The sequence below is a fragment of the Castor canadensis genome, chromosome 4 (assembly GCF_047511655.1).
Source record: "Castor canadensis chromosome 4, mCasCan1.hap1v2, whole genome shotgun sequence".
In the NCBI taxonomy this organism is placed as follows: Eukaryota; Metazoa; Chordata; class Mammalia; order Rodentia; family Castoridae; genus Castor; species Castor canadensis.
In genome coordinates this window covers 28,985,600-29,004,236 of record NC_133389.1, presented here as the reverse complement: position 1 = coordinate 29,004,236, position 18,637 = coordinate 28,985,600, and the positions used below count along the sequence as shown (strand labels likewise).

Genomic DNA, 18,637 nt, shown 5'->3' with positions numbered 1-18,637 from the left:
ATAATTTAAGACCTAAGACTCTGGTATAGATAGAATTTCTCAGCTACTGGGCATTGGTTCAAATTAACCTGCTTCTTCCCCCAACTACCACCTCAGTATAATCTAGGGCTTTGCTTCAGCTGGTCATGAAGACTGGATAGCTCCCTTCAGGGCCTGGCCAACCGGGCCAGCCAGCCGTGCTCATTTTTACTTCTGACACATTTCTGCATGGCTCATGAAATGGGTAAACAAATACAATAACTTCCAAATTGGGGTGGTGAGAAGGTCAGTGTATCACATCGTTTTTGGTGTATAGCAAACCACCCCACAACTTAGGGCCATAAAACAGCAACCATTTGTTTGTAATTCTGTGGGTAGGTAGTTTGGGCTGGATCCAGCCAGGCTGGCTCATGTTTTTTATACATGGTGTTTGGAGTTATTGGCCCAGCTCAATCACATGTCTGGGGCATTAGCCAGAGAGTAGCAGGGAAAAGCTTGGAGAGAGAGAAAGTTGGGATAAATGAGACAACTGGGGCCTCTCTCCATGTAGCCTCTCATCCTCTAGTGGCAAGTCAATCTGCTCACAATTGCTCCCTAGAAAGAGGCACAAAAGGCTGAATCCTAATTCACGCACATTTTTCATGGTTCTTCTTGTATTTCTTATATTGGCTGGTCTTTTATTTTCAGATCACTTCTTCTATTTGCTAATGTCCCATTGACCAAAATTACAAGACCAGGCCCAGAACCACTTCTTGGTTTTTTTTTTTTGTTTGTTTTGTTTTGTTTTTTGCCAATGCTGGGGTTTGAACTCAGGGCATCAGGCTCGCTAGTCAGGCACTCTTGTCACTTGAGACACTCCACCAGCCCTTTTTTTCTGAAGGGTTTTTTTGAGATGGGGGGGGTCTCACAAACTATTTGCCCAGGGCTGGCTTCAAACTGTGATCCTTCTGATGTCTGCCTCCTGAGTAGCTAGGATTATAGGCACCCACCTAGACCCCACCTATTAATGGAAGAAACTACAAGTAGTTCATTGACTGAACAACTTATTCATACCACTTAGTCCACTAAGCCCTGGATTTTCAGATGTTTTTATTCTAAGGAGACAAAAGTCAGTAAGTTTGAATTGTCTTTTCCCCCTCTTTCCTCTGTTCACATGTGGAGGTATGGAGTATAAGGTGTTCAGAATTGACAGAAAATTTACTCACCAGTTTCTCTTAAGTGGAACCAGACCACAGAACTGTTTAAAAGAATAGAACATCTCACGGAAACTCTGTGGATATGCTACTGCCATGGTATTAGGAGCTCTGTATATGATAGCACTGGAATTTGACATCTGTGTTAGCAAGACACTAAGAGTTCGTTGTAATTTTACTATTGTTTTTCCTTCTCCTCACTCTTTACCAATCCTTTCCTCATTTTCTATCAATCCTTAGATGATTTGAACTTGAACTAAAGGGAGAGACACACTGAAGTCCACACACATCTGTCTGGAGTCAAATGTCTTCTAATGCACTTGCCCCTGAATGTCCCCTTTTCAAAACAGGCTTCAACCCCCTCTTCTTTACAGGCATATACCTGTATTTAGTTCCGGAATTTCTTAAAGCTCATACCTGCTTTACAACCGTTAAAAGACTGCCAAATGCTCTTGCTATAGAATACTGGGGAAATGACATTCTGCACGCAAAGTGTAACGATTTTCATGGATGGAAAAATACTGTATGCACCTCTCTTTTCCTTAAAAATTTTTTTTGTTCTTTTAAGAAACCACAGAAATTAAGTCAGACATTCTTATCTAGTGTGAAAATAAAATTGGGACAAATAAGATGTATACAATAGAGCAGACCTTAAGCAAAAAACAGAAGTCAAGAATCATACTGTTGGGATGGATTTGGATCTGGAATTATTGGCTTGCCTGTGCCAAGGGCACGCAGGCTGTGGCACTGATATAAATCTCACCTTGTTCTTTGTTCCCCAAGTATCCACAGCTATTTACAGGGATTCTTTCTCCCTGGAAAGGACTACTGCTTTATGGACCTCCAGGTAAACGTATCTTTCTATTTGTGTCTTGGTGTAAGTGTGTGTGTAGAGCGAGTTGTCCCTTTAGGCCTCGCCTAAGGACTGGGCAAATGAGAGCTTGAGTGGCTTCTTCCTCTTTCTGGTGGGAGTCTGACTTCTGCCTGTGAGCAGGGAATGGGGGCTAGGCACCCACTCATCTTTACCCTCATGTGTCTCTAGGTACAGGAAAGACTTTACTGGCCAAAGCTGTGGCCACTGAATGCAAAACAACCTTCTTTAACATTTCTGCATCTACCATTGTCAGCAAATGGAGAGGAGACTCAGAAAAACTTGTTCGGGTAGGGATTCATAAGTGTGGTTATTTATTTGTTTATTTACTTAATCATTGGTTACAGGGGTTTGAACTCAAGGCCTTGCACTTGCTAGGCAGGCAGGTGGTCTACCACTCGAGCCACACCCCTACCCCCTTTTTATTTTAGTTGTTTTTCAGATAGGGTCTGGTGATTTTTGTCCATGCTGGCCTGAACCTGCAATCCTCCTGATCTTTGCTTTCTGGGTAGCTGGGATTACAGGTATGGCCACTGCACCTGGTCCTTAATTTTGGTCATTTTTTAAAAATAAGTTTTGGCAGAATATGGTGATACAAAATTATGTTGGAACTTACTCGTTATAAGGTGATATATAGATATAGATATAGATAGATACATATATATACATATATATATATGTATCTATCTGTCTATATATGTGCTAGGTTATATCCTGGATTTTGATTGCCCAAAGCCTGGGAAATAGGTTGACTGTTATTTGAGGGTATTAATCATGCCCCCATCAGCAAAATATGATCTCCTTTCTTCTGGAATTTTACCAAATACCGTTTTTTGATTCATGCAACTTAGGAATGAAATCTAGAAAAAAAAAAAGTTGTCTCTAAAGTGGCCTTTTGTTCTCCATTCAAGGAGCATTCATTATTAAGCATGTGCAGTAAACCCAGTTAACATTTATTGAGAGGCCATTGTTGTATGCCAGTCCCTACACTAAGTACTCCAAGGAAGAATCAGGAGACTTAAAATTTAATTATTCTTTCAGAATCTCTGAGCAACTCCTCCTCCACAGTGCTCAGAGCCTGTAGGGTTTGTTCCTTCTTTGCAAGGTTTATTCCATCTTTACAATATCTCATCTGAGTCTATGGTATATTTTGTACTTTAAAATTTTACTATATCCTTCAGTCATCTTAAGAGAATACCTGTTTATTATGGTGTATGTTTCAATATAATCCTGCTTAACTCTTGCCTTCTGTAGACTATTGATAAATAACCAATACTAAGTGAAAGTAAAATGTTATATATATTTTTTAAATTACCTTAAATATTATGTTCCCTTGAATGACTTATTTCCAAAGAATTATGGCCTATTTAGAAATCATAATGGAATATTTTTAAAGTATTGATTTATCTAAATTATATATACATATAATATATAGTGATGCTGGGGATCAAACCCAGGGCCTTGCACATGCTAGGCAAGCACTTCTGCCAGCTGAGCTATATCCTCAGCCTCTTAAGATTTTTTTTTTGGGGTAGGACTGGGGTTTTGAATTCAGGTCCTTGGGCTCGCAATGCAAGTGCTCTACCACTTGAGCTACACCTCTAGTCCTTCCCAGCCCCTTGATACTGTTTTCAAGTTGTTTCTAATGTGTAAATTTTTATAAATTCTTATCACCTGTTCAAGATTGTAATTTGTGAAACTATTCATTGAAATCTACTTCCTTGATCTCTATCTTGAATTTAACTCAGTGCCAGGTCCAAAGACGGGACTGGTATTTAGCTGCTCCTATGTCTGTGATATTCATGGGATTCTGGTCAGCCCAATTTCAGTCTGATTTCAATCAGTAGAAATTTAACTAACTATAAATCCTCATCAGTCTGAGACTTCTTTGGGGGCATTTTGTTTCTGTGTACTGAGTAGCAACTAAACACTTAAAAGATGTCCCCAGAATTAGTTTAGATTCATCTGGGCTGGCAGAATGGCTCGAGTGGTAGAGTGCCTGTCTAGTTTAGATTCATCTCCTGTCATGGAAAGTGGTGTTTAGGCCCATGACTGGAAGATACCGCAAAGTGTTTAAAGAAAGACTGATTATAGTCCCTGGACAAGACTTACCGAGGCAGAAGAATAAATTCAGATATTTTATGAATATTCTTAAGATAGGGAAGCTAAATGGATTTTCTCTTTTAATATTAAATGGCTAGAAAAGTCAATTAGCAAGAATTTTCCATTCTCAGTGAGCATTTTATTTAAGAAAAGTTTTCCTCTGCTTCAGTATCATTTTGTTAGAAGTCTTAGAATGAGGAAATGATTCCTTCCCCCAATACAAATCTGAGCTCTCTCCCCAGCAGTGCCTACTATTAACAGTGGCCGATGTAGCCTTCTAGAAATTTTTATTTTTATTTATTTTTTTATTTTATTTTTTTTCTTTTATTATTCATATGTGCATACAAGGCTTGGGTCATTTCTCCCCCCTGCCCCTACCCCCTCCCTTACCACCCACTCCTCCCCCTCCCTCTGCCCCCCACCCCCTCAATACCCAGCAGAAACTATTTTTCCCTTATTTCTAATTTTGTTGTAGAAAGAGTATAAGCAATAATAGGAAGGAACAAGGGTTTTTGCTGGTTGAGATAAGGATAGCTATACAGGGAGTTGACTCACATTAATTTCCTGTACATGTGTGTTACCTTCTAGGTTAATTCTTTTTGATCTCACCTTTCTCTAGTTCCTGTTCCCCTTTTCCTATTGGCCTCAGTTGCTTTTAAGGTATCTGCTTTAGTTTCTCTGCATTAAGGGCAACAAATGCTAGCTAGTTTTTTGGGTGTCTTACCTATCCTCACCCCTCCCTTGTGTGCTCTCGCTTTTATCATGTGCTCAAAGTCCAATCCCCTTGTTGTGTTTGCCCTTGATCTAATGTCCACATATGAGGAAGAACATATGATTTTTGGTCTTTTGGGCCAGGCTGACCTCACTCAGAATGCTGTTCTCCAGCTCCATTAGAAATTTTTAAATGTGCTTACATTGACATCAGTGACAGTACATTTCCCTTTCTTTTTAAGTACAAGTAGGAATACATTATGCATCAGCTTCTGTTCCTTATTTCACCCCCCACTTAACACTTTTACTTACATATCATTCTGCAGTATTACCAACAGACAGAACATATTCTTTCCTAGATCTACAGAGTATTTCATTCCATGGATGTACTGAAATGCATTTAACCAGTCTTCTTTGATGGACATTTAGGTCGTGTTCTCTCTTTTTTCCCATAAAATGCATTTTATTCAAAAAAATAATTCAAGAAAAAACAGGTAACCTTTCCTGAGATTGAAGAATCTCATCTTGTCTCCTTTGAGAAATTATTTTCTCCCTGCTTTTGAGATCTTAGAAAGATCTTGGTCATGCTGTCAAGCCCTTCCTATGAAGCTTTCAGATGAAGTCATTCAGGACCTTCCCCTAAATCACAGAGTACTTTTTCTACCATTTGTTTCTCTTGCCTTCCAATTAAAGAGTTATTTATAGGGAACCTTTGGGTTATATTCCTCTCTCCCCTCCTAATGTTCTTGCCTCTTAGGAGTTACACTATTGAATAGTTGAGTGATCTTTTTAGCAAATGTACACACCTGTTGATGCTTCCATCTTTCCGCTCCCCTCTTCCCCTTTGTATGATTTAACTTCTTCAAAGTACCTCTGAGAATCATAGACCAATGATTCCAGAAGCACTTACCCAGAATTCTAATTATTCTCTGGGAATGGAAAGAATAGTGATGAGGGCATTGGGGAGACCTAGGCCCTAGATTTGATTCTCCTTCTATCTGGTCTTCACCTCAGTGAGCTCCTTAAAAATATGCCTGGTTCTAACATAGGGTTCTAATATTCTTCTTCATTGGATAGATGCTGCTGTTGCAATCACCCGTAATAGAAGGTATACTTGGGCTTTTCTTTTTGTGACAAGGAAGAAAAAGTTACTTGTTCCTAATTAGGTGATCTCCACTGTATTTAAAAGACAACTATGATGAGTGTCCTAGCCTCATCTTCATTCTCTCAGTTCATTACACTGAGGCAGTTATTCTAGTGCACCAAGACTCTGTGAAAGGGAAGTGCTGACACATGACCCAGGATGTACTAAACCCTGAGCAGTGAGCAGGGAAGGTGAGGAATTTCCCTCTCAGTGACAGGGAAGCCTGTGGGGGACACTCTGCTGCTGCTTCTGAAAACCAGACTTGAACTGCTACTGAGCCCTTGCCCTCTTATTCTGTCATGCTTTGCTAGTACAAAGTGGCATGGAGAATAAACCCCCATAGTTATTAAAGAATTGCTATTCTTTTCTAAATCTCTACTGTTTTCTCTGATCAACCAGCAAGGAACTGTGTATGGTACTCAAGAACCCATTTCAGTGTTTTTGAAATAAAAAAAAAGGTTTAGATTTTTATACTCTTTTCATCACTACCACTTCTCCCTTTAGAACTCTTTATTTTGTTTTCATATATCTGTTCTTTTGCTGGTTGCTTTCATGGTCTTATTCAGTCTATAATATTTTATTCTGGAATAGAACATTTTATTCAATCAAGAGCTGTCTTCAAGAATCTGAGCCTATCAAGCAGCAGTGTTGAGGTGGGATGGGAACCCCATGGAGTCATTTGAGGAACAGAAAGAGGCAACATTTGTCATCCTTGGTACCCATTATTACAACCCCATACTTTCACTGTATTTCTTCTTTCTGAGAATAATCCACCTACCACCCCCAAAGATTAAAGGGAAAAAATTATCACATAGTTTGACATATTTTAAGGTTTTTGGTGGCCATATGGACCATGTCCTCGGCAGGTGTCTCCAGGATTAACTATCCACCTGGAAGCTTGGGAACTGATTTTTATCTTCAGCTCTCCCATTTATGATAAGTAACCTTGCAGTAATCATCTGCGCTCTCTGGCTCTAATTTTATCAAGTGATAAATGGAAATAATTGGACTATCAACCCCCTGGGGTGGTTGTAGGGAGAAATACTGATAATGATTACACAGTTACTGTGAAATAACAGAGTGCAGAATGAATGCTTATTATTACAATCACTCTACACTTTTAATCTCTGAAAGTATCTGAGGACTTGAAGTGTATGATGAAAACTTTGAATATATATGAATTTAAACATACCCTTGCTTTTCCTCACCCAGGTGCTATTTGAACTTGCCCGCTATCATGCTCCCTCCACAATCTTCCTGGATGAGCTGGAGTCTGTGATGAGTCAGAGGGGCACCGCTCCTGGGTAACAGACAGGATTCTTCTTCCTCTTCTTTTTTTTTTTTTTTTTGTCATCATTTATCCCCTCTTGCAAGTGTGTTTGATGGTCGGAAGCCCATCGACATTTACCAGCAGAATGAGCCTATTAATAAGCCCACAAATTTTCTGCAGACACACGGAAAGGTCTTTAAATTAGATCCTGTTAACTGGATAGCTGATTTAAGTAGTTTTTAGAACCGGAGGAAATGTCATCGTCCCTGCCCCCCCTTCCCCACAGAATGGTTTTCAGGCCTGAAGATCATCCAGCCCCAGGATCCCAGGCTGCCATAATGAACCCACTAGCTCAAAATAACTGCCTGTGATGGCCTTCTCTGGAGCCAGAGGGCTGCCGATGGGGCCTGGGGCTTGCCTACTCAGCCACTGCCATTGGCCATGTCTCTTTCACTCCCTTGAGGTGGGCCTTGACAGTACGTGAGGCCAGGGAAGCCACTGATATTGGCATCTGGCTGTGGCTCAGCATGTCTGATCTTAAACATGTCACACATGTTATTTCTAAAGATTAAGTGTCGACTAATGTCCCCCGTGGGAAGGAACGCTCAGACTATGATAGGCCTTCTATTTATGCATTTACAAGGCCAAGCAGGGTTTTTCATTCGTTTGCTTGATTTGAAGATCAGCTTTCTGTGTTGATCAGAGGTATTTTTCTTTGAAAATTTTATTAATTTGGTGTCTCTGACTTGAAAACAACAACAAAACCAAACCCAGGTCTGTGGAATATCTCAATATAATTAATATTATTATTAATATTATATTATATTAATATAATATAATTAATATTAATTATATTAATTAATGATTCCTTATGGTCTATATCAAGACAGAACTAATAGTAATAAAAATCAAATGATTCACTTGTTGAAAGTATAACTAGAATATATTTTATGAAATTTAACTCATCAGAAACCATTTTCCCAGCAGGGAAAAACAAGCAAGAGGTTGTACCCAAGTAGGATGGGACTTGTGAAATTGAGCAGGACACTTTCCGTAGCCTCAATGTAGCTTGCAACCCTAGACTAGTCACTCTCTCTGCAAGGACAGGCCCTGGTTGCCTGCCTGACTGGCTCTTACCTGTGCCTTGTCAGTCTTTCTCCCCAGGATTTCCCACAGCCTTGATTGTACTAATTTGGGACTTTTTCATGTACCATCCTTGAGTGTGCTCCAGGTTTTTTCCTGATTTTCAGTTTCCTTATCAAGAACTTGAAGACTCTAGTTCAGGGACTAAAGGGTAGGTATCTGAAGTCTTCTTGGATCATCGTGTGTCAAAAGAATCATAATTATGGGCAAATAAGCATAAAAGTATACAGTGAGACAGTCTTTTCTCTTAGAAAATGATAGTTGGGTAGTAAGGGGCATAGGTCCTACAAAGTCATATACAGGTTGAACATTTCCCAGTTGAAAATCCAATATCTGAAATGCTCCCATTTCTGGAAGATTTTTGAGCACTGACATGTACCACAAATGGAAAATTCCACACCGTGAAAATTTATGACTTGTGTGAAATTATTTAAAATTGTGTAAATTACCATCAAGATATATGTATATCAGTCAAATTAATTTCATGTTTAGATTTTGGTCTCATCCCAAAGATACCTTATTATGCATAAGCAAATATTGCAAAGTTCAAAAAATTTGAAATATGAAACACTTCTAGTCCCAAGCATTTGGGTTGCTACCACATACATGCACAGATGAGAAGTTGAGTGAAAAAAAAAACAAACATCTTTTTTTTGTCCTTTTAAATAAATCTATTCATGGGATGTGGAAGACAAGTCTGCTGAATGTGGTCCATGTTTAAACCCAGTTTGGATTGTTCAGGTCCACACAGTATGCTCTTTGTTGGTGGAGGGCTTAGGAGGACAAATTTGCACAGAAAACTCTCTCCAATCTGCTGTGAAAAGAAAGCATAAGTTCAATGTCATTATCTTGCCTCTTATTAGGATGGTGAAGTAGATTCAGTGTAGTGGTTTCTCTCTTTTAAACAATTTAGATCTATGAATCAAACTAAAAGAAATAATGTGTGAAAGTTCTTTCATGTCTGCTATGTCAATGAGAATGACTGTTCTCATTTATGCCATTTTTAAAGGGGTAAATAATGCTGCAAGCAGACAGTTGGGTCACATTTGATCTATTAGTGGCACTGTCTGCTCTTCCATTATATTCTTGTTTACTGCCAAACTTTGGTTTTCTTTTTAGTACCATTGTTATGTTTATTTACTCCCTTCCTATTACTTTCTATGTGAAAATAATACCAAATTGCTTGTTTCCTCTGACTCTAGTATGAGTGGCTCTTTTTGCTAACAGAACAGAACCCATTCTACAGCCACTGGGTCATTGCTCTTGTCATGAGGGGAAAGGTTCGGCCACCTGAGAGAGTCACACCTGCTTGTTTCTCTGTAGGGGAGAACACGAAGGAAGCCTTCGGATGAAGACGGAGCTACTGGTGCAGATGGATGGGCTGGCACGCTCAGAAGATCTGGTGTTTGTCTTAGCAGCTTCTAACTTGCCATGGTAAGAGATCAAGAGAACATATGTTGAATACATTTCCATTTGTCACTAAGTACAGATAAAGATTTTTATAGTGACTGCTTTGAGCAAAGCCTAGTTGCCTGGTGCCAGTCCTGGAAGATTAATTTGAAAGCTTACTGTTCATGTCCTTGCTGTTGGTATCATGGAAGAATCAGCCTTGATAGAACACAGGCCAGGCTATCATTGACAGTATTTCAAATGGACACTTCAACTTTACAGCTCAATTGTTTACAGTTGGTCTCTGTATCCACTGGTTCTGCATCCACAGATTCAACCAACTGCAGATAGAAAATGTTGGGAAAAGGAGTTGCTTCTGAACTGAACGTGTATACACTGTTTCCTCCTGTCACCATTCCTTAAACAATACAGTAGAACAACTACGTATCTAGCATCTACCTTGTATTAATTATTATAAAGGACTCTAGGAATGATTTAAAGTACATGAGAGGATATGCATAGGTTATATGTAAATGCCATAAGGGACTTAAGTATCCTTACATTCGGTATCCAGTAGGTGGCCAGGGGACATGGAACCAATGCCCCTTGGATGCTGAGGGGTGACTATATGATGTTTAAATTAAGCAGAGATTTAGCATAGAACTATAAAACATTTAAAATATCCAGGCCTCAAAGACTATCCCAGAAATAACATGTTTAGATTTTATAAACATTGAACTTTTTTAAGTTAGGAGGAAAACCTTTTCTTTAATATTGTGTAGTAAATAGAAAGCTAAATAATCTCTAATTGAAAATAGAATCTACTCACAGAATCTTTTAATCAAACTCTATCCCAGACCAGTTTAAGAACAATTCTAGAAGTGGAATTAGGAAATAAGAGATGGTGACTGGGGAAAAACCGGTTATCTACTTGGAGAATACATATTTTTAAAAAATTATAAGTCCCTTTGTAGAATATTTTTGCATATTTTTTTTTTAGAGCCACAGGTGAGGCAGGAGACAGATAAAGGAAACACTGCTCTTCCCATTTTCAGAGGGGAACCAAGGTTAAGAGAGGCCAATCCACCCAAAATCAACAGCAATCTTATAACAGAGCTGGGACTTGGGGCTCTCTCTCTCACCCTCCATCCCCCTTGTTTCTTTCCACATTCAGAGATGAGAAGAGAAAATTCTTTCCTAGTATATAATGATCATCTGGGATCCCAAACAAGAGGTCGCTAAGAAAAATCATGACCTTTATGTGTAATATGTTTAAAATATATTCATAATTTAAAGCTGTTCCACTACCCTGCACATTTATAAGACTTTATTATGCTTAATCAGAATTTTCTATTTTGAGGATGCAGATATCTATGTACATTATTAAAATGGAATTCAAACGAAAAACTTTCACTAAATGTGTTAAATACAAATTATTCGAAGCCATTGTGTTAGACTAAGCTCCTACATGGAGCCCCAACAGAACAGAGCAAAAATCAAAATGGAGTCACCCATGCTAAAGTTTCACATCACCAAACAGAACTAAGTTGTTATGTGACCTTCTAAGAAATCAGGAAAGAGAGAGAGAGAGAGAGAAAGAGAGAAGCCCAAGTTCCCAAATAGGCCAGTTTCAGTCAGCATGATAATGAAGTTCTGCTGTAATCCTTATTAAAAAAAAAAAAAGTAAAAAAGTGTGTGTGTGTGTGTGTGTGTGTGTGTGTATGAACTGAGGATGTAGCTAAAATGTACAGCCCTTGCCTAGCATGCCTAAGACACTCTGTCCCTCAAAAAAGTAGCCTGATATTAGCAAATAAGTTTTTTTTTTCTATTGTTCTGTCTCCTTGTCTCCACTTTTCAAGGAAAGTAACTAAACCAGCCTCTTTTGCTCAACTCATTGGAACACTTGTGGAATGAAGTGTTACCTGGTTCTGGAGTCACAAATAAATCCAGTTAAGAACTTTAAGCTAAATTTGTTGTAATTCTGTCTTTTGACAAATGGGATTATAGAACCTTTTAGGGAAGGAACCTCCTTTCTGTCATCCATTTGAAACAGGGTTGATCTTAATGTTTTACTATGTGTGGTGTGACTGTGAGAGTTCACTAGGGTGGGTATGAAACTGTAAAGCTTGGGGCATTAGTATGGGAAGCTCTGTGCCTTGGGAAACTACACATTTTCTAGAAGACTAGAGAACCTCCCTTCCAAGTAAAATCAGTAGTCTTGCTTGCCAGCAGTGTTGTTTTGTGCAGTTTCACTTACTCCTGGTCACTTGCTAGTTAGCTTTTTCTTCTTCCCCCACCTACCCTATATTACTTAGACTAAAAATTAGATTGATTAGGTTCAGGGTCAATAGGATTTTTTTGGCAAGCATACTTCACAGGTAATGCTGTGTCCATCACATTGCATTACATCCCGAGGTATATGATGTCTTGTTTCCCCACTTTTGGTGATGCCATGATTCATCTATGGGTTCAGATGTGTCAGTGTGGTTCTTCCACTATACAATTCTCTTTGATGGCTTTAGCATATGCCACTGATGATCTTCACCTGAATCAGTCATTTCATTACAGATGTTATTCTGTTAGCTACCAAGTGGGGCAGGCACCTTCGGGGCAAACGCCTTCACTTGTGAGGGAGAAAGCTGCCACTCCTTTAAAGACTGATAATGCACCTAGGAAGTTGTTTCCTTCCTTTTGGTTTCAGCTAAAACTCTGGATAAATTTATGAAGAACCAGCCAAGGTCACCAAGTCACTCTGACTCATTCTCTTAGGCAACCTAGAGTAAACTTGACACATTATAATATTGAACTGAACATGCCTAGGAAACATGCCTGTCCACCATCTTTCCTTTTTGAACATGTGATCTATGACCTTAATGAACACCTTAAACTTCTCGGAAATGTGCACCTTAAACTGAAATGTACACCTTAAACTGAGCATGCTCAGAAATGTGCCTACTCTTACACATGCTTTCCTATATGAACATGAATATATAATATGAATTCAGGCTTCCTGAATAAAATCACCATACTTGTTTTGTTTTGGGACAGCATTGCTTTGGAAAAAGCCCCAGTGCTCTCTTTACCTGCTGCAGGGAATAAATCTTTCTCCACTCTTTCATCTCCTGGTTGTGAAGTTTGGCTTTGCACTCACCAAGATGTGAACCCATTGGGTTGCTTACAGTTCTACCATTCCTTCTGTTTGACAGCTGGAATTACTCTTTGTAATAGAACTTGTCCTAATTCAGAAGGGTTGCTTGATTATTTTGAAATGTAGTTCATACTAGAAAAACAGGATTTTTTCTTTTTGATTTTTAGAGCAATGAGGTGACATCCTAATCACCTCCTGTGGTGACCAATGAGTCAGTCATTAGCCTTTCTCTCTCTCTCTCTCTCTCTCTCTCTCTCTCTCTCTCTCTCTCTCTCCCTCTTATTTCCTCTCTCTCTCTGTATCACTGTAATCTTATGGCTTACTTGGTACAATGGCATTAGTTTTATGAGTTTTTAAAAAGCTGGTTTGAAATACAACTCACATTCTGCACAATTCACGCACTGAAAACACACAATTCAATGATTTTAAGCACAGTCATATGCTATTTAATGATAAGTATATGGTGGGGTTTGCTTATTTATTTGTTTGTGTGGTACTGGGGCTTAAACTCCAGACCTTGTGCTTTCTAAGTAGGCTTTCTACAACTTGAGCTATGTCCCCAGCCCAGTATATAGTTTTTTTTTCAGTACTAGGGATTGAACCCCAGCCCAGTACATAGTTTTTTTTTTTTCAGTACTAAGGATTGAACCCAGGGCCTTGTGCATATGTATTCTGAGAAATGTGTTGTTAGGTGATTGCATCATTGTGCAAACATTATAGAGTGTGCTTATACAAACCTGAATGGTACAAGTCAATCACTCAGTGTGGACTCAATCAAGAGATGCATGAGGCTAGTGCCTACATAATATACCATCCTGTTTACAATGAGCACAAGGAGCATATTATAAAGTAACCATAAAAAGCATAGAATGGTACTTACACTGTAGCAGTTGTTTATTATCACTATCAAGTTTTATGTGGTGTACATAATTATATGTGCTATACTTTACCCAGTCGGTAGTGCCGTGGATTGCTACACCAGCGTCTCCACAAACACGTGAGTGATGTGTTGCACTATGCTGTTATGACATCACTAGTCAGTGGAATTCTTTCGGCTTCATTATAGTCTTATGGGACCGCTGTCATATATGCAGTCCACCACTGCTTGAAGCAATGTTATGTGGTACATGATTGCAGTATATTTACAGGTTGTAAATCATTAACACAATAAATTGTAGAGCAATTTTCATTTGCCCCTCAAACTCTATACCCATTAGCAATCACCCCAATTTTCTCTTGAACCCCAGCACTAGGAAACCACTTATATATTTCCTGCATCGATAGATTTGCCTATTCTAATACCTATCAGTGGAATTATTGAGTCACGTGGTAACTCTGATTAGTCATTTGAAGAACTGACTGCCAAACTGTTTTCCAAAGTGGCTGTACCATTTTATATTCCCACTAGCAACAGATAAGGGCTCCAGTTTCTCCACAATCTCACAAATGCTTGCTATTATCTGTCTTCTTGATTACAGAATAGTCTATAGTGGTGTCTTGTGGTTTTGATTTGCATTATTTCTGTAATGACTAATGACATTGAGCATCTTTTCATGTATTTATTGGCCAATCTCATAATATCTTTGGAGAAATGTCCTTTCAAATTCTTTGCAAACTCTGTAGCCACTAGTTTCTGCCTTCTGCCAACCTAAATAACATATAAATTCTCCAAAGTTTATTTCGGAACAGCAGAGCACTGCAATGGGAACACATAGTAAACCATGTTTGTACTGAAGGAGGCTGAGTCAAGGGAAGGTTTTAAAGGCACAATGAGGAGGATTACCTGAGATATCTTGATGCAAGAATTCTTGACAATGGAATTTCTAACAAGGACGTTCAAGGATGAATAACAAGGGTGGCACCAGCCCAAGCTTGGACAGATATTCCCTAAGTATTCCCTATGTTCCATATTAGAGAGTATAGATCTAGAAACTTAACTTTTTTGCCCCAGGGCTGGTGTGGTAGAAATAATTGCCCACCAATATTAGTTTTGCCTTTTTAACTTAGTAACAATCTTGGTTGTTCCTACTCTAAGGTGTAACCAAAGGCAGTCTTCATTCCTTGTTATTTATGATCCAGGTTCGATTTATGCGTGCTGCTCCACACCTGAAACCAGCCATTTATTCATGGAGTCCTGTTCCCTTGGGAATTGGTATTTAGAGATCATGTCCTTATAACTAGGGGTGCGCCTTGCTACTGGATTAGCATTGCTTCTTGGCCTTTAGATTGGCCTTTTAAAAACTGATGCCAGGAGTATAGCTTAGTGGAAGAGAACTTGCCTAGCACACTCAAGGCCCTGGGTTTAACCCCCAGCAATGCAAAACAAACTTAAAAATTAAAACTAGAAAGAGGAAAATAATGATTTTGTGCTAGTAATTTTTATTTAAGATTATAGGGTTTCCATTTAAATTACTTGACTTTGTATGTGTAGCTTTCCTTTAATTATGAAAATCTTAGTTCTTAATAGCATTAATATAATGATCATTTTGAACATATAGTAACATTTTCATATATAACTTTCTCAGTAGTAATTAAAATACTCTACTGACAGTAACATTCTGATGAGGAAAATGGCACAGACCTGGCCTAACAAAGATGGAAGAGCTAACACAGGAGTTCTGAACTCCAGTACTACCAACATTTGGGACCAGTGACTTGTAGTTTTGGGGGCTTTCTTGTGCATTGTAGAATGTTTGGCAGTACTCCTAACTTCTACCCAGTAAATACCAATAGCATCATCCTCCAGACTGTGACAATCAAAATATGACTCCAGACATTACCAAATATCTCTGAGGGACAAAATCACCCTTAATTGATAACCACTGGACTAATAGAAGGAACTGACAGACACAAGCTGTCATGTTTCATACCTATGATTTCAAGTTTTTTTTTTAAGAATCCCATAAAATAACTTGGGTTTCTTACACAAAAGGTGGCATGTTATATAAATCATTGTGTATCTTGATTTTTTTTCTCTTGACAAAATATCCAAATATCCTGGGGATCCAAGTAAGTACATGAGTTCTTTCTTGCTCCCTTTATACCTGCATAGTGCTCCATATTGTGTACATGACAATTTATTTCATCGGTCACCTAGTGATGGCATCTGGATTATTCCAACTCTTTTGCTATTAAAAACAACACTGCAATGAGTAGCAGTGTGCATTTTCCAGTGTGTCTTTGTGGTAAGTTCCTGGTCATAGAATCGCTGAGTCAGAAGGTTAATATGCATGAAATTAAGGTAGAGACTGCCAAATTCCTCTCCATAGAGGAGCCACTTTGTGTTCCTGCTAGTGTCCTGCTTTCTGTACTTAACATTATAGGAAGAACACTTCCAATGTCATTAGCTAATCCTTCAACATTGAATTTTGTAACGACTGTCCAAAATTTCCATATGTGATCATACCATGACATAATCATTTCTTTCCTGTTAAACATAAATGATGCTTCCAAGCTTTATGATTATACCAGAATAAACTTCCTTGCATGAAAACCTTTGAATAAAGTTTTGCTACTTTCTTAGGACAGATAACGAGGTTAAATCACTGAATGAGAGAGCTTAGATTTTTTTTGAAGTTCTTTGTGACATATTGCCGAAGTCTTCCTATGAGGAAAGAATATTCTTTATTAAGAATATTGGGACAGACTTTTTTCTTTTTCTTTTTTCTTTTTTTTTTTTGTTTTATTCATATGTATATACAATGTTTGGGTCATTTCTCCCCCCTTCCCCCACCCCCTCCCTTAACCACTCCACCCCCTCCCTCTGCCCCCCTACCCCCTCACTTCCAGGCAGAAACTATTTTGTCCTTATCTCTAATTTTGTTGAAGAAAGAATATAAGCAATAATAGGAAGGACCAAAGGTTTTTGCTAGTTGATATAAGGATAGCTATACAGGGAGTTGACTCGCATTGCTTTCCTATACACGTGTGTTACCTTCTAAATTAATTCTTCTCAAACTAACCTTTTCTCTAGTTCCTGGTCCCCTGGGGCAGACCTTTTTATTGGCTTCAGTATCCCAGATGAGGGAAGAGGGTTATCTGATTCAAGCAGTCTGACTTTCTGGGGGAAATAACTAAATCACAACAAATATGTGAAGATCTAGTCTTAAAATTTCCAGTTCTTTACAGTTAATAGTAGCTCTCAGCTACGATGCTATAGACGTATTAGGCTGGCCTTTACTGCTTGTTCACTTATCCTTTTCCCTAGACGCATTTGCTGTTGTCTCCGAGGGGCACTCGTTTCTCCCTTCTCAGCCGTGAGAAGGCATGCAGCCTTTGCTTTACTAATGGTGTCTCTTCTGAAGAACACCTTTCCTGGTCTATAGCATCATAGAAAGGGCAAGAAGGAAGCAAGAAACAACAGCTCTTCTGTCATCTGATGTGTAAATAAGCAATGATAGCATAACAAATGTTGCATCTTTAATATTACCAATTAAAATAATAGCTATGTAAGAAATTCAGCGAGTACAATTAGAGCTAATTTGACCCACCTTGATTGTTCAGTGTTCACAAGCTCAGGCCTTGAAGTCCAGAAGGAACAAAGTACTGAACAGGGTCATTAAAGGAAATTCTGTCTCTAGACATCTACTTAACTCTCTAGTAGTTTGTAAAAATAAGGTGGAAAGACTGTATGCCTGAGGCATGCTGAAACTCATGTTTTCCTTGCTGCTTGCAAAAGAGATAGAAATTCCAGGAACCTCCTTAAAAATCAGATACTTAGTATGATCAAGCTGTGGATTCAAAAACTAAAAGCAACTTTCTTCTAATACAAAAGACTATTGCATTGGAAATGAAATTGTCTTCATTTGTTGGGGGTGGTAACATCGGCAGTGGCTCACCTGTGCCATATCCTCATGACTGTGACTCACTTTTCCAGCCAGATTTGAAAACCCTAGGGCAATTACTAACTTAGCTGCCCTTCTATCACTTATGTAAAGTGACTTCTTCCCACATGGACTTTCTCCTCTTTGGTATATAGGAATACAGACACATGGACTCTCTATGATTGAAGAAATACACACTTATGATTATGCTTATGATTAAAGACATCAGTAGACATAACCCTGGTTCTTTCCACAATAACCACAGATTTTTCTGGGTTCTGGGGAGATGCTGTGCTCTCTGAGGTACATCCTTTCAGCCTTGTGCCTTGACTAGATCACCCTGCTCCAAAAATGGCCTGCCACAGGTCAGTAAACTTTGTGCCAAAACCAGGATCTAGTGTTCTGATATGCTCCAGAGATACCAAGTTAAGGACAGTTCAACTAGTTTCCCTGATGGCAGGTCATCCAGAACTTAGCTTTGCTAAGGCAGTGGGATAGGTTGCCCAGACATTGAAGAAAACAGTTGGAGGCAGCATGCAAGATTTGATTTATTGAAATTTATGAGCGTAGAAGATAAACCTACTAGCAAGGAAGGTAACAGGGGAGGTCGAATGTCTGGTGGTGGCTGGACTAAGCAGATAGGTGACAGGCTGGACAGGATACCTTGTCAAGAGTTTGGGCAGTGCTTGCTTCTGTAGCACTACTCAAGTGCAGTGGTCGCTGTCTGGACTAAGAGACCTTAAGAGTATCTCATGACACTCTTTTACTGCACCTGGGTACCACTGGGAGAGGGCTTTTAAGGGTTAGACTTCATAAGCAGTGAGATAGTGAGTTTAGCTTGTTTTGACTTTGTGTGACCAGTA

General features: G+C 38.9%; 1 protein-coding gene across 4 annotated transcripts in view; it reads left to right on the top strand.

The window, feature by feature from the left end:
• The window catches only part of Katnal2 (katanin catalytic subunit A1 like 2), a 51,667-nt gene that overhangs the window by 21,187 nt on the left and 11,843 nt on the right, over positions 1–18,637 (top strand). For all 4 annotated transcript variants that reach the window (XM_074069869.1, XM_074069868.1, XM_074069866.1 and 1 more), the window contains 4 exons: positions 1,956–2,019; positions 2,215–2,333; positions 7,214–7,305; positions 9,738–9,848. In XM_074069869.1, the coding sequence (XP_073925970.1) occupies positions 1,956–2,019; positions 2,215–2,333; positions 7,214–7,305; positions 9,738–9,848 (386 nt within the window). The remainder of the gene's footprint in view (positions 1–1,955; positions 2,020–2,214; positions 2,334–7,213; positions 7,306–9,737; positions 9,849–18,637) is intronic.